The sequence below is a fragment of the Mustelus asterias genome, chromosome 3, assembly GCF_964213995.1.
Source record: "Mustelus asterias chromosome 3, sMusAst1.hap1.1, whole genome shotgun sequence".
NCBI classification, from domain to species: domain Eukaryota; kingdom Metazoa; phylum Chordata; class Chondrichthyes; order Carcharhiniformes; family Triakidae; genus Mustelus; species Mustelus asterias.
The window spans coordinates 70,370,560-70,391,955 of NC_135803.1; the positions used below are offsets into that span (position 1 = coordinate 70,370,560).

Here is a 21,396-nt window from a genome sequence, read left to right on the forward strand (position 1 = left end):
ACTTTGGACAAAGCTAGCAGCTTAAAACTGGGCATACATGAGGCACTATGGGCCATCAGAATTGTACTCAACCACAATCTGTAACCTCATGACCCGACATATCTCCCATTCTACCATTGGCACCAAGCCAGGGGATCAACCCTGGTTCAATAGAGAGTGCAGGATGCCATGCCAGGAGCAGCATCAGGCATACCTAAAAATGAGATGTCAACCTGATGAAGCCACAACACAGGACTGCTTGTGTGCCAAACAGCATAAACAGCAAGTGATAGACAGAGCTAAGCAATCCTACAACCAACAGATCAGATCTAAGCTCTGCACTCCTGTCACATCCAGGCAAGAATGATAGTGGACAATTTAACAAATCAATGGAGATGAAGGCTCCACAAATATCCTTAACCTCAATGATGGAGGAGCCCAGCACATCAGTGCAAAAGATAATGCTGAAGCATTCCCAACAATCTTCAGCCTGAAATGCTGAGTGGATGATCAATCTTGGCCTGTTCTGGAGGTCCCCAGCATCACAGATGTCAGTCTCCAGTCAATCTGATTCACCCAATGTGATATCAAGAAATAGCTGAAGGCATTGGATACTGCAAAGGCAATGGGCCCTGACAATATTCCGGCAATAATACCAAAGACTTGAGCTCCAGAACTTGCTATGCCCCAAGGCAAGCTGTTTCAGTACAACTACAACACTGGCATCTACTCGGCAATGTGGAAAGTTTCTCAGGTATGTCCTGTACACAAGAAACAAGACAAATCCAACCAAACCAATTGCCACCCCATCAGTCTACTCTCAATCATCAGTAACGTGATGGGAGAGATTATCAACAGTGCTATCGAGTGGCATTTACTCAGCATTAACCTGCTCACAGATGCTCAGTTTGGGTTGCAATAGGGTCGCTCAGCTCCTGACCACATTACAGCCTTGGTTCAATGGACAAAAGTGCTGAATGCCAGAGGTGAAGTGAGACTGACTGCCCTTGACATCAAGGCAGCATTTGACTGGGTATGGCATCAAGGAACCCTAGTAAAACTGGAGTCAATAGGAACAGGGGGAAAACTCTCTGCTAGTTGGAGTTGGAGACACAAAGGAAGATGGTTGTGATGGTTGAAGGCCAATCATCTCAGTTCTGGACATCACTGCAGGAGTTCCTCAGGGTAGCGTCATAGGCCCAACCATCCTCAGCTGCTTCATTAATGAATTTCCTTCCATCATAAGGTCAGAAGTGGGAGTGTTCACTGATGACTGTACAATGTTCAGCACCTCAGCTACTGAGATTGGTCCATGTCCAAATGCAGCAAGACATGGACAATATCCAGGCTTGGGCTATCAAGTGGCAAGTAACATTTTCACCACACAAGTGCCAGGCAATAACCATCTCCAAAGAGGATCTAAGCATCATCCCTCGACATTCAATGGCTTTACCATCACTGAGTCCCCCACTATCAGCATCCTTGGGGTTGCCATTGACCTGAAACTAAATTGGACTAGTCATATCAACATTATGACTACCAAAACAGGTCAAAGGCTAGGAATCCTGCAGCGAGCAACACATCTCCTGAAATTTGATGCCAATGGGATCTTCAGCTCATACCTATCACCAGGAGGCGAATGGTGGTACACCTGGCTGCCTTAATTTAAAGCGTTTATTAATTGGAGGAATGTAGAGGAATGGTGAATGGTGTTGCTAATCTGAAATTAATTACATCTACTGCTACTTTGGTTATGTTGCTGACTGTTACTGAACAGCTTACCACAATGGTTACTTCTGCAATCGCAATGAGGTTTTTAGCATTCTTATTTTTTATTTCCCTCTTTGTAAAATGTTCAAATAATTGGTTTGTGACCATTTTATCCTTTACCAGCGATCTATAACCCTTCTTTATCTTTTACCTTTCTGCTCCCTTGCCCCTATTCCCAATTAACTGCTGACCATCTACTTCCCTTCTTGGCTCCCAAATGAACTGATGTTGTTAATGGTTTTTTTATTAGGTACAGTGCACTTTACAGTCAAATCTGCCGTTATCACCCCTCTCCTTAAAAAAACAGTCCTTGCCCACTTTAGCCTTGTAAACTACTGCTCCATCTCCCACCTCCTTTTCATCTCCATAGTGCTTGAATGTGTTGTCATCATGTTCCAAACTCATGCCCACCTTTCCTGGAATTCCATGTTTGAACCTCACCAATCAGGTTCCTATTCCTACCACAGTATCGAATTGGCTCTCATCAAAATTACAGTGACATCCTATGCAACTGTGGCAAAAGCAAAAGATCCTCCCTCATCCTTCCCCAACCTGCCTACAGCCTTTGAGATGGTTGACTACACCATGTTCCTTCATTGTTAATCCACCATCGTCCAGCTGGTTCCATTTCTATTCAAGCAATGATTAGATAAATATCATCAGCAATATCTTCTCATCCCACTCTTTTACCATTGTCTCTGGTGTTCTCCAAGGATCTATCTTGGGGGCCCCTCCTATTTTTCATCTACATGCTGTCGCGCAGTAACATATCCGAATACACTGTATAATTTCCACACATACGCCGACAACTCCCAACTCTACATCTTACCCCACGTCTCTCAACTCTTTCACTCTCTCTATATTGTCTGATGTTGTGGGAAGACCAAAACCATTAACTTCAGTCTCTGTGACAAACTAGCTTCTGTGGCCACTGATTCTACCCCTCTCCCTGACAATTGGTTGAGGCTGAAGCAGCTTATTTTCAATTTTGTTGTCATGTTTGACTCAGAGATGAACTTTCAAACACATATCCACACAATCTCTCAGATTATCTATTTCCACTTATATAAGATCTTCTGTCTTCACTCCTGCCTCAGCCTCATCTGCAGTTAAAACCTTTTTGTTACCTATCGACTCAACCATTCCAAAGTACTCCTGGCCTGCTTTCCCTCTTCTACCCTCAATAAATTTGAGTTTGTGTAAAATTCTGCTTCCCTTGTTCATCGATCACCTGTACCCTCTCATCCAGATCGGTTTCTGGTTAAGCAATGTCTTGAGTTTAAAATCTCATTTTCAAAACCGTCCATGGCCACTCCCCTCCCTATCCCTGAAATCTCCTCTAGCCTTACAACCCTCCAAAACACCCTGGCTCCTCTCATTCTGACCTCTGCACCATTCCTTGTTTCAATTGTTTTGGCATTGGTGTGTCATCCTTGAACTTAAGAAATAGCTTCAGACAATAATCCTGGACTGGAATTCTCTGACTTTGCCCGCAGTTAGGATTCTCCAGTCCCACTGTTATTCAACTGAGCACCAAATTCTCCATTCTCATTGGCAGTGGTAGTCGAGCGAAGAGGGTCGGAGAATTCTGACCCTGACTGCCACATGCAAAGAGAATTAGTTGCCTTTATGTTGTTTGTTTCCAGGTGATGTAACATGGAAGATTCAACGGTCTAGATTTTCCAAAAGAAAAGTCAGTGGTAACCCTAATGATATCCTACGCTACTGTTGACTTGATTTTACTGTATGATCCATCATGTTATCATCAGTAAACCATACCATAGATCTTCCTGTCAACCATTTATCTCTATTCATTGTTGAGCCCTTTAGAACGAATATAGATGTTTTAATTGGAAAAGGTTGCGAATGCATCGGAAACAGTTCAGAGAAGGTTTACCAGAATAATACCTGGAATAGGTGAGTTCTCTTATGAGAAAAGGTTGGACAGGCTAGGCTTATATCCACTGGAATTTAGAAGACAAAGAGGTGACTTGATTGAAACAAATAAGAGGTGGGATTCTCCCCCAAAAATTTCTAAGTGCCAAATTCGCGTAAAAACTGGAGTAAATCTCACCGGTTTGAGATATCCAGGCTAGCCTCAACCCCAACCCCCCTCCAGCCTGCCTCGATCTTCCCCCCCACACCTCCCCCCAACTACCATCAGCCACGACCACCCCCACCCCCCCCCCCCCCCCCCCACCCACAGTCCCAACACACCACCCCTGCAGCCCTGACCCCCCCTGGCAGGCCGACCACCACCCCCCCCCCCCCCGCCACCCCCAACCTCCCCGTTATTGGGGAGCTGTTGTAAACCCCGCTGGAGTGAAACACTCCGGGCGGGGGGCAGAGGAGGTAAATGCTAGCAGGCCCGAGATTTCAGTCCCGGGCACGTTAATTAGATGTAAATCCTCATTATAATAATTGATTCAGCTCCGCGGTGATTTCTGGCGCAGAGCTGACAATGCCGAAAGTGCGGCGGCCAGAGGTGCATGAAGATCGTGGCACCCAGCGGGAAGCCCCTTACACGGCCTCTGTTTGAGTCTCCTGGCCCACCAGCAGGCTGGGAGAATCGCCACCAAGATCTTGAGACGTCTTGACAGGGTGAATGTGAAGAGGATGTTTCCTCTTGTGGGGGAATCTAGAACTAGGGGTCACTGTTTCACTGTTTAAAAATAAAGTGTCGCCCATTTAAAACGGAGATGAGGCAATTTTTTTTCACTCAGCGATTCGTAAGTCTTTAGAACACTCTTTCTGAAAGGGGCTGGAAGCAGAGTTGTTGAATATTTTTAAGGAAGAAGTGAAGAGATTCTTGGTAAGCAAGGGGCTAATATGGGGCATAGGCAGGATGCAGAGGTTGTTATCCATGATCTTACTAAATGGTGGAGCAGGCTTGAGGGGCTGAATGGCCTTGTTTGTATTTTCAGTTAGCTGGAGTTTGTTAAACCACAGAATCAACTGGATCATTTTTCTCATCTATCAGGCTTGACTGAGTGCCTCAGGCAGAAGTTGTGATAGAGCCAGTGACTGCTCAGGGATGTAGCAACATAGATCTTGTAGATCATTTAAATTCCACCAGTAGCATTAAAGTCATTGAGGTATGAGTAAAGGGAAGTAAGAGGGAGGAGAAAGGACAGTACAGCAGTTAAGTGGCATGTTCCATGGTAGCATTAATCCCTTTATTGTTCTGTCCTCTGACATCGAACAGCTCAGGACTTGAAACATTTGACTCCAGCATGAATGTCCAGCACCTGTTGCTTGTCTCGAGTGAACTCTTCAGGGACTGGGGTGGGGAAGAGACCTACAGAAAACCTTGAGAGAGAGAGAGAGAGATACAAACACAGGAGGAAGAAAGGGGAAAGAGGAAAAACAAAAAGTAAGAGGTTTAAAGGAAACCGTCAGGAGTGGGATGTCAGAGTGGAGTGTGAGGTTGTGAGAATATTTTGGTAGGTTCAGTTCAAGAAACTTCCCAAAAACGCGATTCAAAAGTATTAAGAATCGGGTAAGCTTGCAAGGGCAAAATTGAATTGCATTTGGGGAAAACATGGGCCAATAGATCAGTCACATATGCCGGGATTTTACGACCTCACTCAGGCGAGGCTCGTAAAATCCCACCCGAGACCAACGGAGAATTCCGTTCCGTGAGCCTCACCCGCCCTGATTATTCCGGCCATAGTGAATGTTTCACAGAATCCATAGAAAGTTTTCACCTACAGCGAGGCCGTTTGGCTCATTGTCTATTCTGGCTTTTGGCCAAAGCTATTTCAAACTCATAGAAACATAGTAAACAGAAGCAGGAGCAGGCTATTCAGCCCTTCGAGCCTGCTCCACCCATTCATTTTGATCATGGCTCATCATCAAATTCAATATCCTGATCCCGCCTTCCTCTAAGGTCCGTAGTCTCTCTGCACAGCCCCAGATCTTCCTTTGTTACAAATGTCTATTTATTCTCCCCTTAAAAGATGCAACCATCCCTCAGCTACTCCCAGACATGAAGTATTCCATGTTCCCGTTGAAACAATTCTCTGGGTAGAAAGATTTCTCCTCATCCCCACCTCCTAATTTTGGCAACTTTAAGTTGATGAACTTTTGTCAGTGGTTCCCCAAGGAGAGGGTACAGTATCTCCTTGTTAATGTTAAATATCTTATTCTCCTCAATGCTGGTACCTTATCCTCAGCACCTTTCCATGCCTGGAATCGTCTTGGTGAAACCACACAACATATTCTGTGTGGATTTATTGCCCTTTCTACAACGAGCTTCTAAAAACTGCATTCAGCATTTTAACTGTGGTCAGATCTTCCTGGGGTTGTCTGAACAAGACGTTACTCACTCACTTTGAATTTTTCTTCAGTGATTAACAGCTTGTCTCGAAGGCCATGGAGAAAGGGGAATAGTTTATCAATCGCAATGGAAATATCGACCTTTTTGTTGATCAGCTTCTGCTTGAGCTCTTCATCAGTAACATAATCAAGTATAGACATACTGTGGGAAAAGATAATGAAAACATTCATTAATAAACTTTGTGTTCATAGAATCCTACTGTGCAAAAGGAGGCCATTTGGCCCATCGAGTCTGTACTGACTACAATCTCACCTAGGCCCTATCCCCATAACCCCATACATTTATACCCTAGCTGGTCCCCCTGACACTAAGAGGCAATTTAGCATGGCCAATCCACCTAACCCGCACATCTTTGTTCAATTATGTAACACACCAAAAAAGGATTTTGAATTGAGCATTATAATTGGAGTTATAATGAATATGTGGAGTTAACTTCAGGAAATAAAAGGATAGACTTGTTGGCAGTAATCTCAGACCTCTTCCCAAAATGGGTGTGAAGTTGGCTGAACAACCTGGTTGCCTGCATCAATCTGGTGAGTGGGCTCTACAGCCTTGGCTTCATGCCTCATTTGGACCATTCTGACAAACTGTGGGCACCAAACAAGGACTGACCTCCAGGGTGGTAGTGGGTCAGGGGGTGGTGGAGGGTGAGTTAATCCCTGGAAGGTGGAAATGTCCGAAACTCCTTTACGAGAGCCATAAAGATCACACCTGCTCCTCCTGACCCAACAATTCTACCTAAAGAATAACTTGTGTCCTTTGTTCAGTTACCAGCAGAAATATCATTCCGGATTACTTGTTAATGGGTATGCCACCACAACGAGTGAGCAGAGTGCCCACTGCACACGCCTGTTTTTGTCCCGTGAAATGTGCCAACGGGGCCCTACATCTTGCCTGCAACTCCAATATGCATATTTAACCTACCTCCCACCAAAATTAAGCATGGAAGTGTAAAGAGCCTGCAAAATACTAACGTAACATATGATGAAGTTCAGCACAGTAAAAGCAGAATAATGCCTCATTGTTCACACATTTACAGGCCTGTCTAAAACTGCATAAAAAAGACTTGCACAATCTCACAATTAGAAGATTTCCATGTCAGGTTTTGCTGCTTTTATGATCCCCGATCAGACCTCCGTGGTTTTGGTACCACCCAGTTGGGGACAAACAACATTTTTGTTTAAAGTAGACAGAGTTTGAGATTCAAGACACCTGCTCAGTGAATAAAGCCACAAAATTCCATGGGTTTTGAACAAACAAAAATAAACTTTACAATACCATATTTGGGGCAGCATAGTGGCACAGTGGTTAGTGGTTTCCTCCCACAGTCCAGTGATGTGCAGGTTAGGTGGATTGACCATACTAAATTGCTTCTTCGTGTCCCAAGATATGTAGGTTATAGTGATTAGCGGGGTAAATACTTGAGGTTATGGGGATAGGGCAAGGGTGAGCCTGGGTGGGATGCTCTGTCAGAGTCGGTGCAGATTTGGTCTCACCAACACCCTGTACAACATCCAAGTAGCAGAACTTTGCTACTTTTATAGAACATAGAACATAGAACAGTACAGCACAGAACAGGCCCTTCGGCCCACGATGTTGGGCCGAGCTTTATCTGAAACCAAGATCAAGCTATCCCACTCCCTATCATCCTGGTGTGCTCCATGTGCCTATCCAATAACCGCTTAAATGTTTCTAAAGTGTCTGACTCCACTATCACTGCAGGCAGTCCATTCCACACCCCAAACACTCTCTGCGTAAAGAACCTACCTCTGATATCCGTCCTGTATCTCCCACCACGAACCCTATAGTTATGCCCCCTTGTAATAGCTCCATCCACCCGAGGAAATAGTCTTTGAACGTTCACTCTATCTATCCCCTTCATCATTTTATACACCTCTATTAAGTCTCCCCTCAGCCTCCTCCGCTCCAGAGAGAACAGCCCTAGCTCCCTCAACCTTTCCTCATATGACCTACCCTCCAAACCAGGCAGCATCCTGGTAAATCTCCTCTGCACTCTTTCCAGCTCTTCCACATCCTTCTTATAGTGAGGTGACCAGAACTGCACACAATATTCCAAATGTGGTCTCACCAAGGTCCTGTACAGTTGCAGCATAACCCCACGGCTCTTAAACTCCAACCCCCTGTTAATAAAAGCTAACACACTATAGGCCTTCTTCACAGCTCTATCCACTTGAGTGGCAACCTTTAGAGATCTGTGGATATGGACCCCAAGATCTCTCTGTTCCTCCACAGTCTTCAGAACCCTACCTTTGACCCTGTAATCCACATTTAAATTAGCCCTACCAAAATGAATCACCTCACATTTATCAGGGTTAAACTCCATTTGCCATTTTTCAGCCCAGCTTTGCATCCTATCTATGTCTCTTTGCAGCCTACAACAGCCCTCCACCTCATCCACTACTCCACCAATCTTGGTGTCATCAGCAAATTTACTGATCCACCCTTCAGCCCCCTCCTCTAAGTCATTAATAAAAATCACAAAGAGCAGAGGACCAAGCACTGATCCCTGCGGCACACCGCTAGCAACCTGCTTCCAATCCAAAAATTTTCCATCGACCACCACCCTCTGTCTTCGGTCAGACAGCCAGTTACCTATCCAATCGGCCAACTTTCCCTCTATCCCACACCTCCTCACTTTCATCATAAGCCGACCATGGGGGACCTTATCAAACGCCTTACTAAAATCCATGTATATGACATCAACTGCCCTACCTTCATCAACACACTTAGTTACCTCCTCAAAAAATTCTATCAAATTTGTGAGGCACGACTTGCCCTTCACGAATCCGTGCTGACTATCTCGGATTAATCCGCATCTTTCTAAATGGTCGTAAATCCCATCCCTAAGGACCCTTTCCATCAATTTACCAACCACCGAAGTAAGACTAACCGGTCTATAATTACCAGGGTCATTTCTATTCCCTTTCTTAAACAGAGGAACAACATTCGCCATTCTCCAGTCCTCTGGCACCATCCCCGTGGACAGCGAGGACCCAAAGATCAACGCCAAAGGCTCTGCAATCTCATCCCTTGCCTCCCACAGAATCCTAGGATACATTTCATATTTTATATTCTATTCTCCCACAACAACATTCCATTTGTCTTCCTAATTGCTTGCTATATCTGCATGCTAAATATCTGTGATTCATGTATCAGGACACTCAGATCCCTCAGTACCCCAGAGGTCTGCAATCTCCTCTCTATTTAAATAATATACTGCTTTTCTATTCTTCCTGCCAAAGTGGACAAGTTCACAATTTTCCACATTATTCTCCATTTGCTAGATTTTTGCCCACTCACTTAATCTATCTAAATCCCTTTGTAAACTCTTTATGTTCTCCTCACAACTTACTTTCCTACCTATCTTTTGCATCAGGAAATCTAACAACCATGCATTCAGTCCCTTGCTCTAAGTCACATATACAGATTGTAAACAGTTGAGGTTCCAGCACTGACCCTTATAGCACTCCACTAGTTACAGCTTGCCAACCCACTCCTGTTCCTGTTAGCTAACCAACCCTTTATCTATGATAATATGTTACTCCCTCTACAATGGGTTCTTATTTTGTGTATTAATCTTTTGGAAATCCAAGTACATCATATCTACAGGTTCCCCTTTATCCAAGTTATTTGTGATTTCCTCAAAGAACTCAAATAAATTAATTAAATATGATCTCCCTTTCACAAAACCATGTTGACTCTGCCTGATTGCATTAAGATTTTCTATGTGCCCTGCTATAATTTCCTTAACATTAGATCCTAGCATTTTCCCGATGACAAACATTAGGCTAACTGGCTTGTAGCATCCTGCTTTCTGTATCTTCCTCCTTTCTTGAACAGAGAAGTTACATTTTCTATTTTCCAATCTGATGGGACCTTTCCAGAATCTTTTTGATTTGATTAGAATTGATTTATTATTGTCACATATATTAACATACAGTGAAAAGTATTGTTTTTTGCATGCTATACAGACAAAACATACTATTCATAGAGAAGGAAACGAGAGAGTGCAGAATGTAGTGTTACAGTCATAGCTCGGGTGTAGAGAAAGATGAACTTAATGCAAGGCAAGTCCATTCAAAAGTCTGACAGCAGCAGGAAAGAAGCTGTTCTTGAGTCGGTTGATATGTGACCGTACCAACCTGGAGACATTTGGAAAATTACAACCAATGCATCTATTAATTCTACAGACATCTATTTCAAAACCCTTGGATGAAGTCCATCAGGTGCTGGGGACTTGTCAGTTTTTAATTCTAATAGTTTTCTCAGTACTTTTTTCCTGGTAATTGTAATTTCATCTCTTGATTTACAGGTATTTCTGGGGTGCTTCTTTGTGTGTTCCATAGTGAAGACAGACACAAAATACCTATTCAATGCTTTCACCATGTCATTGTTTCCTATTATAAATTCCCAGACTTTCCCATTTGAGGACTCATGCTCATTCTGGTTACTCTTTTCCTTTTCAAATATCTGTAGAAACCTCAGACTTGCTGTTTTAATATTTCCATCCATCTTTCTCTCATATTCTAATTTCTCCGTGCTTCTTAATTTTTTAGGCATTCTTTTAAATTCTGTCCAATCTTCTGGCTTACCATTAATCTTTGTAGAATTGTATGCTTTTTCTTTTATTTTGATACTATATTCTTTAATTAGCCATGGCTGTGCATCCTTCTCCTAGAACTTTTACTTCTCACTGGAATGTATCTTTGCTGAGTGTTATGAAATATCTCCTTAAATGTCTGCCACTGCAACTCTACTGACTGACCCTTTAACCTAATTTCCCAGTTCATTTTATCCAGCTCTGTTTTCATACCTTTGCAATTGCCTTTATTTAAGTTTATGTCTTAAATCCACCCTTCTTTCCCTCAAACTGAATATGAAATTCAATCATGTTATGACCACTGCTACCCAGAAACTCCTTTATTATGAGGTCATGAATCAATCCTGCCTCATTGCACCCTTGACGTGGAGATGCCGGCGTTGGACTGGGGTAAACACAGTAAGAGTTTTAACAACACCAGGTTAAAGTCCAACAGGTTTATTTATTAGGGGATATTTAATGGCATTTGCTACCAAGTAAACCTGTTGGACTTTAACCTGGTGTTGTTAAAACTCTTACTGTCATTGCACTCTATCAGATCTAGAACAGCCTGCTGTCTGGTTGGCTGTAGAATATGCTGCTCTAAGAAATTGCCCTGAAAATGCTCAATGAACTTATCTTCCAGCTCCCTTTGCCTATGTGATTTGTTCAATCCACATGATTATTGCAGTATCTTTTTTACAAGCTGCCATTATTCCCTACTGCATATTCCATTGTACCGTGTTGTTACTGTTAGGAGGCCTGTAAACTGTTCCTACAATTGATTTCTTCCTTTTGCTATTTCTTATCTCTACCTACACTGATTCTATGGCCAGATGTTACGGCTATTCACGCCAGTGGAATTTTCCCATCCCGCAGCAATGAATGGAGATTTGGCTGGGTGCCAAATTCTCCGACCTCGCTGCAACAGGAGCGTGGCGTGCACGGCCAGTAAGATAGCACCCACACTCTTGATCCTTAGAACTAAGGTCATCTCTCACTATTGTATTAATGTCATCCTTAATTAACAGATGATTATCAGGCATTCGGATCAATGAGGAGGACCAGGTGGCCAAATAGCTTTCAACTGCAGCTCGCTTATTTTTAAGGTGGTTAATTCACAGACAGCAATTGAAAATCCACTCCCTTTCACCCACCCAACATTGGATTTAATAGCCATTTTCTAGTTCTAAAGATTCCCCATGTCCATTTTTCCAGAATAGTGGGGATTTGTGAGTTTTCTGAATCTTCAAACATGATTTTCTATCAACATCATCAACAGAATCAGGAGCTTAGATTGGAGATTTCTGTGTTCTTCAGTTATTTTGGACTATTCATGTTTGTTCACACACAACCTCATAAGTGTTGGTTCATGTGGTTCAGTGAACTTTGCTTAGCCGAGGCAAAATACCATTTGACTCCCAGACATTTTTAAAACCAATAACTGTTTTTTTTAAACTGAATATTCATTTATTTTCATAATTTAAAATGTTGAGAATGGTGCCACTTCCTGTCCTTAAATAAAGAATAAAACATTTCATCAAATAGGTGTGGTAGGAAGTAAGTAAAAATGAGATAGTGAGTAGAGTTGCCAACCTCCAGGATGGGCCTGGAGGTCTCCAGGAATTAACCTGGAGAAAAATCATCAGGACATTAAAACATTTTTTATTGTTGGCATTTTCACTGAATATTTCTCATTACCAGATACTAAAATAGTGAAATTGGGAATGGGGGGGGGGGTTTCAATTGGTGTAGGACAACAGAGTGGCACAAAAGATGGCTGTGTTCGCCAACCAATGTCTGGAGCATGGGGACAAGTCAATTGGTGAAACTTCCAGGAATACATTTAATCAAGTTAGAACAGAATCCATAGAATCCCCACAGTGCAGAAAGAGTCTGCACCAACTCTCCAAAAGAGCATCCCACCCTCTGCCCTATCCCCGTAACTCTACACATTTACCATGGCTAATCCACCTAACCTGCACATCTTTGGACAATCCTACTACTGAGTAAGAACATGTCTTCAAGGGCACTCTGCCTTTGAGGTATCCTTTCCCTTGAACTGTTACCTCTGCAGTGCCCAATGAGAATGGTGGCGCTGCTGAGCGGCTAGCCCTTTGATTGGACCAGCTTCTGGGATTGCCTTTCTCTTTCAGCCCCAGAGGCAGTATGAGTAGAATTCAAATCAAAGTGCCCATACATCAGAAAGAATTTAATGGCTGCAAAGTGTTTTGGGATGTCCTGAGAACCTGATATAAATGAAAATCGCAGCTCGTACATTCAATATTTGATCCCTGAATTTTGCGTTATAATCTGACATGCCTGAACTGCAACAGAAGTAATCCAAAAGCAAAGTTGGATCTGTCAACCTTTAGTCATCCTAGGTGATGAAGTCAGAAAAAGGTGTTATGTGCAGGTAAATATTTAAATCAAGACCTTGGGCCAATTGTTGGTCCATCAATATGAAATTTAGTACAAATGGGAAGAGCATGCAGCACACTCTACCTAAATATAACAGGCATAGAGAGGCCAAACCAGTTATCATTAGGAACTGCAGGTAGCTTCCAAAAGAAAAGTCAATCTTTATTTACTGAGTGTCGCAGACTGGCACATTCCAAAACCCAGGACTATGTGCTGAGGGATGCACTAAAGCTTGGGACAGCCATGATAGAAGCTCATTGGGGGAAGGTATAAGATCTACAAGCCACAGTGAACCGAGGGAAGTGGAATTATATAGAACCCCCTTGGACCATATGACTCACTTTGAATGTATACTGTGAATATTACATATATCACGGCTGTATTGAAGCACTTCAGAGTGCAACATGATCGATGTAGAAATGTGAATATTATTGCACAGTGTGATGGCCATTTTGAAATGATTCTAATTTTAATTTTTTTCAAATATTTTACAAAAGTATATTTTGGCAAAAAAAGTCAATATTTATTTTCATGTGCATTGGACAAGAAAGGCAAACAAGTTGCCGAGACAACTGTGAATCCTCGTAGCTGAGTTTCTGTGTAAGTGATTAGTACAGCATCATTATTAGCATTGAGGAACTCTCTGCTCAGGATGGGCTGTCGGAACAAGATTTTGGTTTATGTGCTGTTGTCAGCAGCTTGTTGTACAACTGTGAGGCATAAACAACTCACAGCTATCAAGAAAGGAGGCTCAACAATTTCTATCTTTAATGTTTATGGCACATTCTCACCACGGAAGGACAAATCACGAATGTGACTATGTCTTTCAAAGGCAAATATTCCAAGTATACCAGCACTCAAGTAGAGGTGACTGAGCTGGCTCAGGCATGTTTGCAGGATGGAAAACAGATACATTTTCAAGGAATTTTGTATGGCCAGACTACCAAAGCCAGCGACCAGCAAGATGCCCAAAGTTCTGGTTCAAGTATGGGTGGCACTGCTGCTTCACAGCGCCAGGGACCCGAGTTTGATTCCTGGCTTCGATCACTGTCTGTGTGGAGGTTGCATGTTCTCCCCGTGTCTGCGTGGTTTTTCTCTGGGTGCTCCGGTTTCCTCACACAGTCCGAAAGATGTGCAGGTTAGGCCTCTTTTAGGGCAAACCAAATAAAACATGTGCAGGTTAGGTGGATTGGAAATGCTAAATTGCCCCTTTGTGTCAGGGGGACTAGCTAGGGTAAATATATGGGGTTATGGGGATATGATCTGGGTGGGATTGTGGTCAGTACAGACTCAATGGGTCAAATGGCCTCCTTCTCCACTGCAGGATTCTATGATTCTATAAGTGGATTTGCAAACAAGACGTGAAGGCTCTAAACATTGCTTTTCACCTTAGGAGATATCAGCCAATGACAGAGGGAAATGGTGATATTATCTGTGGACTGATGATGTTGGCGCTACCATGATAACCAGTGGTTTGTACAGCCACACAGTGACAACTGATAACGGCCGGATATGCAATACTTGTGGCAGAACCAGTCTGTCGTGGATTAGTTTCTTCAGACAACAGCAAAACTGCACCATATTCTAATCAGTCCTTTAAGGATTTGCTGCCACGTCCATCCCATGTGTAGATGGAAGGATGCTGATGAGAAGGACTTCTTCTCTTCCTGAGCCAATAAACAATCTGGTCCATTTTTATCCCCCAACCCCCATAGATACAAACTGCCACCAAGCTCAGAGTAGGTGCAGAATGATTTTATGCCAATCCCTGAATGATAACTGGCATCTGTTTGGTATCCAGAGCTCACCTGTGGCATTTAAATAAATCCCAAAACCAAATGTGGTCTCTGTCCCTCATTTGGTTTTGTGCAGAAGTTGAATTTAGCTCCAAATATGTTTTTCTCTTGCTCTTTTTTTTTATTCCACGACATTTTCTGCTTTAGTGGAAATGGTTTGAATTTTCTGAGACCTGACTTATCTCTGACCCCTGATATTAACATTGTGTAATCGCTAACATACTGTATATAAAGTATCATCTATAAAACTGCACACAGGACTCTTAAAAGTAACGGAACCTGTGTAACATTGTTTCAGTATTCTGATACTCTGCATTATTATTAATATGGTGCAGCGCTACCTAGCATCAAACCATAGTGTGAATAAAGCTGTAAAAATGGAAACGCCTTCAGCTCTTCAAAATGCAAACTCACTCAGACAACTGACACTTACCTTGTGTACTGATGGTACTGGTGTGTGGCAGCTGTACTGAGGGGCTGAAGACACAGAGATCACCTCTGAGCTTTGTTGCCTGAATCGAAACTGCTCAGATATTTCAAACCCTTCGATTCGTTTCGGGGGAGCGGACATTACATTTTAACAGGAAATCATTTTGCTGCCTTGTAGGGAACATCTGCAAAGTTCCTACTATTATTCCAAAGGCACAAACCTGAAGAGTCATTCTTCCCTTTATTTACTTTCCTTGAGGGGAAGGTGAATTTCCCCTGCCTCCCCCCTCCCAGCTTTTCATTGTGAACTCTTGATAATTATTGCCTGCCTGCTGTGTACTGGGAGTATTTGATGGTAAGAAGATGGTAAGAAGCATCTCCACATCAGTATTTGATGGAGCAGTGACGGAGCTTTACTCATTTAACTCACTCTGGGAATGTTTGATGGGTGAATGTAGAGGGAGCTTCACTTTGTATTTAATCCACACAGTATCCACTCTGGGAATGTTTGATGGGTGGGTATAGAAAGTGCTCGACTATGCACCTAACCCATACTGCACTCAGATTGGGATGTTTAATTTTTACTGCAGCTAACTTGCTATTTTTTTAATGAGGATCACACATTCAAATTATGATGTGGAGTTGCTGCTGTTGGACTGGGGTAGGCACAGTAAGTAGTCTCACAACACCAGATTAAAGTCCAACAGGTTTATTTGGTAGCACAAGCTTTCGGAGCACTGCCCCTTCATCAGGTGAGTTCAATGATTGGTGCAAAACTATTTTGCGGACTGTGTGCTGGCCTGAAGTGGAGATGCCGGCGTTGGACTGGGGTAAACACAGTGCCAGAGGTTAGGATTGTTTCACATTCAAATTATCAATTAATTTGTTTCTTACTTTTTTGAATATAGCAAGTTAGAAATGTTTCTATTCATACTTTTAAATATCCATGATGTGTCTAATCTATTCTGTATTTAGAAGTATAGAAGATGCTGTTTTACACCAAATCAAACCCCTCCTGAGCCTATCCAAGGAGTGTGTAATAAGATATGGCGAAGCAAAGCTATACCTCACCTGAAAGTACGTGTAACTGGCAACGGGAACAAGCCTCATTCAAACTCTGACTCCAATATTGTTCACCTGTATCTGTGCAACCTGCATAAAAACAAGTAAAATTTCAAATCAGAGTCAACTACGCTTCATATCATTACGGAATTTAGGGATGATCCCTAACGGCAGCCTGAAACGAAACTGCAGCATACGTCAAGTATCTCCTCGAGAGAGGAGTGTGACAAACAACCCTAACCTCCGGCCAGCGCACAGCCCGCGAAATAGTTTTACACTAATCATACGGAAATAGCTCTACTTTCTGAATTTAAATGTAACATTTTATGTGACTTAAGCGCTAAAAAATGCTCGTTGTTAAAATAAATGCCGTTTCTACAACATCCCATACGTGGAAGGCTCTACTTCACTGAGGGCAAAAGTCAAAAGTCATGCAAGCAGTGAGTCCTGCCAATATCAACTAATTGAAATATCAGAAACTCCATCCAGTTTAAAATTAGCATGGGTTTCTGCTGCATGTAAACTCTCTGTACCCCGTCAGGTCTACCTTGGTATACTGATTACTGAGTATGTCTCTGTCCCTCCCTCAGCGATATATTTGTATACCGATTCCCGCTGTTTCTCTCTGTCCCTCCCTCAGGGATATATTGGTATGCTGATTCATGTAGTTTCTTTCTGTCCCTCCCTCAGGGATATATTTGTATACCGATTCCCGCTGTTTCTGTCCCTCCCTCAGGGATATATTGGTATACTGATTCCTAAGTTTTTCTCTGTCCCTCCCTCAGGAATATTTTGCTTTACTGATTGATGCAGTTTCTCTCTGTTTCTCCCTCAGGGATATATTCATATACCAATTAAGTTCTCTCAGTCCCTGCAACAAGTAACTGTTTGGATAATCATTAGCTTCTATCAATGTGTCTCCCTCAAGGAGAAATCTGTAGATTGACCAGTGTATGTAGGTCCCCCTCTCTAGAGCAGTGGTTCCCAGCACTCTGGTGTGCTGTGAAGACTGCCCACCCCCCCCAAATGTGTTGCGAAAAAAGATTCAAAATGATTACAAATGAATATAATTAAACTAAAACTAATCTTCAGCTCTATGGTCGGCATCTCCAAGACCCGATGTACCTTAGGCCTCCCACATATGGGCAGTTTCAATTTTTTATGTTGGCGAGGCCCATGTGCATGACCAATAGGACTTGGAGCTGAAGACAAAGGTGCCACGCACCGCACAAAAAGCGACAACTCCACAAGGGCACAAAATCCCTGGGAGAAGTGCGAGAGGTGAGAAATGGCATCTGCTGTTCTGAAAATCACAATATTGAAACCATGCCAATAACTTGTACTTATAGTCATGTTTAGCTAATTCCTCGATATGAGATTAGCATTGTGCTGCGACTTCCGTCCTGCACTTCAACTTTCTCCTCTTTTTCAAATTATGTAACTGCTTTTTTCTCATACTTCATTTTTCTACCTGAGGTAATGGTACTCAAAATGCTAATATAAAAGCAAAATACTGCAGGTGCTGGAATTCTGACATAAGAAGAAAAAATGCTGCAAAAACTCAGATAATCAGGCAGCATCTGTGGAGAAAAACAGTCAACATTCATATTGATGACTGTTTCAAAATATTAAATCTTGTATGGACTGGATAAATTCTTTGTGAACTGTGTTTTTAAGGAATCAAGATTCCCTTTTATATTTATATTGTTTACATTTTTCCTGGTCATTGGCCCAGGTTTTGTGATAGTGAGAACTGAAGCTATTGGTGCTCAGCATTGTTATGGTGGAAATCAGATTTTTGGCATCCACAAATGCACGGTAAAACAATGAAACCTGCGTTTCCCGATTCTGTCCAGATTTTTCATCCATGTCCCCGTTCACTCTTATGGCGAGCTTGGGCTGAAAAATCACACCAAATAGTCTTTTGCTAGCAGGCAGTTCAGAGAAAATACATTGTTTTACAGATTGGAGGTGTGTCGTGACACAGAGAAGGTCAGGAACTACTGCTCTAGAGAGAAACATGTACAAGGGTTGTCTCCCTCTCTTAGTCTCTTTACTTCAAAGAGATACATATTTTATTAGTGATCATCCATAATTATGAGCACATACAATCCAGTGACTAAGTCCCCTCATGGATAATCTGTTCACTATTGTCTCTACATCTCCTGCAGCTGTAGCCATACACTGAATACTCAGTCCCTCTCCCTTTAGTGGACACTGTTTCTCAGTCTGTCCCTTCAGGGAGGTGTCTTGTACACTGCTACACTGGACTGGTTTCTCTTCTTCTTGAGACAGCACAGAGAGAACTTCCTGCTTCTTTTCAAATTATCAGGATCATTGACAACAACAGCCGCTTGCATTTATGCAGTGCCAGCCATGTAGTATAACGTCCCAGGTACTTCACAGACATGGAAATATTAACACTGAGCTCTGTAAGGGGATACTAAATCAGATAACCAAAGCTTGGTCAGAGATGTAGGTTTCATGCGCCTCTTAAAGAGAGGAAAAGAGACAGGGAAGTTTAGGTTGGAATTACAGAGGTTAGGTCATTGGCAGCTGAAGGAATGGCTGACAATGGTGGAGAAGTTAAAATAAGGGATATTCAAGAGGCTAGATCTGGGGGAATGTAAATATCTCAGAGTGTTGTAGGGCTGGATCTGATGACAGAGAAAGGGAGGGGCAAGGCCATGGAGAGATTTGAAAACAAGGATGAGAATTTTGTAATTGAACCAGGCATCTCAGTGGCACAGTGGTTAGCATTGCTGTCTCGCAGCGCCAGGGACCCGGGTTCAATTTTGGCCTTGGGTGACTGTGTGGAGTTTGCACAAACTCCCAATGTCTGCATTGGTTTCCTCTGGGTGCTCCAGTTTCCTCCCACAGTCTAAAGTTGTGCAGGTTAGGTGGATTGGCCAGGCTAAATTCCTCCCTAGTGTCCAAAGATGTGTCGGTTCGGTGGATTAGCCATGGTAAATATACAGGGTTACGGGGGATAGGGTGGAGGGGAGGGCCCGGGTGGGATGCTCTTTTGGAGAGTTAGTGCAGACTTGATGGGCCGAATAGCCTCTTACTGCACTCTAGGGGTTCTATGGTTTGATGGTAAGTTACCAAGGAATCTTTATTAAGATTACCGAACCAGGTACATATTTACAGTACAGGGCACAAGTATCAAGATAAGACATGTCCTTGCATGTTGCTACGGAGCGCTACACTGCTGACCTAAGCTCTAGGTCAAGTGCCTTCTTACATCACTGGTGGGCGGTACTGTATTTAGTCACAGGTTAACCCTTGATGTACCGGATCCTTCAATTACAACTTCAAGTTTAGGGAAGGTAGAATCATCGAATCATAGAATCCCTACAGTGCAGAAGGTGACATTTCCATCCAAAGACCCTGCACTGACAACAATGCCACCCAGGTCCTATCCCCGTATTTATCCTGCTAATCCCCTGACAGTATGGGGGAATTTAGCATAGCAAATCAACCGAACCCACACATCTTTTGGACTGTAGGAGGAAACCGGAGCACCCACAGGCCCACGCAGACACGGGGAGAATGTGCAAACTCCACACAGACAGTCACCCAAGGCTAGAATCGAACTTGGGTCCCTGGCGCTGTGAGGCAGCATTGCTAACCACTGTGCCACCAAACCACCAGAATGTGGAGCAGCCAGGAGTGCTTTAAAATGGTGAAGTTTAGATATAACAAATGTAATTTCAGCAACTGAGCTGAAGGAAAACAGAGACAGGCCCTTGTGGACATACCTTGGCAGACCCCCACAGGCATAAATATATTCCCTGGTCATAAGCCCACCACTTCTCCCAACATACAGTAATCCCTCCCGGTGACCCCGTGATGGTCCGGTAGGTGTCATTGTCTAATCGTTCTCAGTTCAAGATTCGATCCCTCATGTCCGGGCTCAGCTTCCTGAGCCACCACCATCTCCCCAAAGGAACATCCCCCTTGCAAGTCAAACACACCTGCCTGCCCTCAGTCACCCTAACCCGGTCAGTCGCCACCTGTATTTCTTTACAGGGCACAGAGGCTTCCCCGTAAGTGGAGCTTTGGTTGTTGGAGTACCTGGTCGAGTTCAACCCCAGCCACCCAGGCCACCTCCCTTTGTGGGAGTAGCGGGCCCGTTCATTTGCCACCGGGTTACCCTGTCCGGTGGTTACGAGGGGTGCCCTGCCCCCAGAGCACCCGTACACCAGGGACTCTTCCGTATCTCCTCTGAGGACCTCGCACACCTCCAGACACGCCATCAACACCATCCACATAGCTGGACGACCCATCTGAAAAACAGAACAAAAGACCTCCTTGCCTCCGCATTGTACGTTCACCCTTCCTGAGACCTTTTAAAACGGAAGGATGCCATATGGCCACACTGGCGGCTGCCACTTCAAAATTGTCGCTATATAATTTAAAACTGCTGGCTGCGGTGCTGTACTTCGCAGCCCGGCTCCCCAGGGTCCTAGTGCCCTGCTTCCATTTCGCACGGTGGAAGTTCCCGACCTCCACACTAAACTGTTACCCCAAGTAGAAACATACACAACACTAACCAGATCCTACACAAAAGTTCTACGAAACAGAAGCTATAAATCAGAGACCTATTTACAACGCCACCCGTCTCTGGGTGGCCAGCTCAAAACTGGTCCGCACTATGCTGGGGCCAGTTGTCCGTCTGGTCCGACCGTCCAGTCCGGACTTCCTTGGGCCGAGGGGCCTGACTGCCCCTGGCCTCCCCTTCCCCATAGGGGTTCTGGAATCCCCCTCCGCTCCCTGCGGAGACTGGGCTACTTGTGGCCGCACTCGGCAGTGCTCCACATTTCCCACCTGCCACCCGGGCCCTTTTATTGCGGGATCGGGCCCCAGGTGCCACGTGTGAGGGGAGACCACCTTACCGGGGGCTTGGAGACCCTACCGCTCCTACGTCCCCTCAATGGTTCTCAAACCAGAGGCGACACCTCCTTCTCCTCTGCCTCCACTACTCCTGCCTCCCTGAG

At 43.7% G+C, this 21,396-nt stretch overlaps 1 protein-coding gene across 11 annotated transcripts in view; it reads right to left on the reverse strand.

Annotated features, from left to right (window-relative positions):
* The window catches only part of LOC144491385 (nuclear body protein SP140-like protein), an 85,654-nt gene extending 64,691 nt beyond the window's left edge, over nucleotides 1-20,963 (reverse strand). For 3 of the 11 annotated variants that reach the window (XM_078209135.1, XM_078209133.1, XM_078209131.1), the window contains exons 1-2: nucleotides 15,339-15,551; nucleotides 6,082-6,229 (exon numbers count right to left, since the gene is read on the reverse strand). In XM_078209135.1, the coding sequence (XP_078065261.1) occupies nucleotides 6,082-6,228 (147 nt within the window). In that variant the 5' untranslated portion in view covers nucleotide 6,229; nucleotides 15,339-15,551. Of the gene's footprint in view, nucleotides 1-6,081; nucleotides 6,230-15,338; nucleotides 15,552-16,405; nucleotides 16,487-16,943; nucleotides 17,031-20,714 lie in introns of those variants that run through there. The other 8 variants (XM_078209141.1, XM_078209138.1, XM_078209139.1 and 5 more) reach the window with 6 other exon arrangements.
* Between the last annotated feature and the right edge of the window lie 433 nt (nucleotides 20,964-21,396).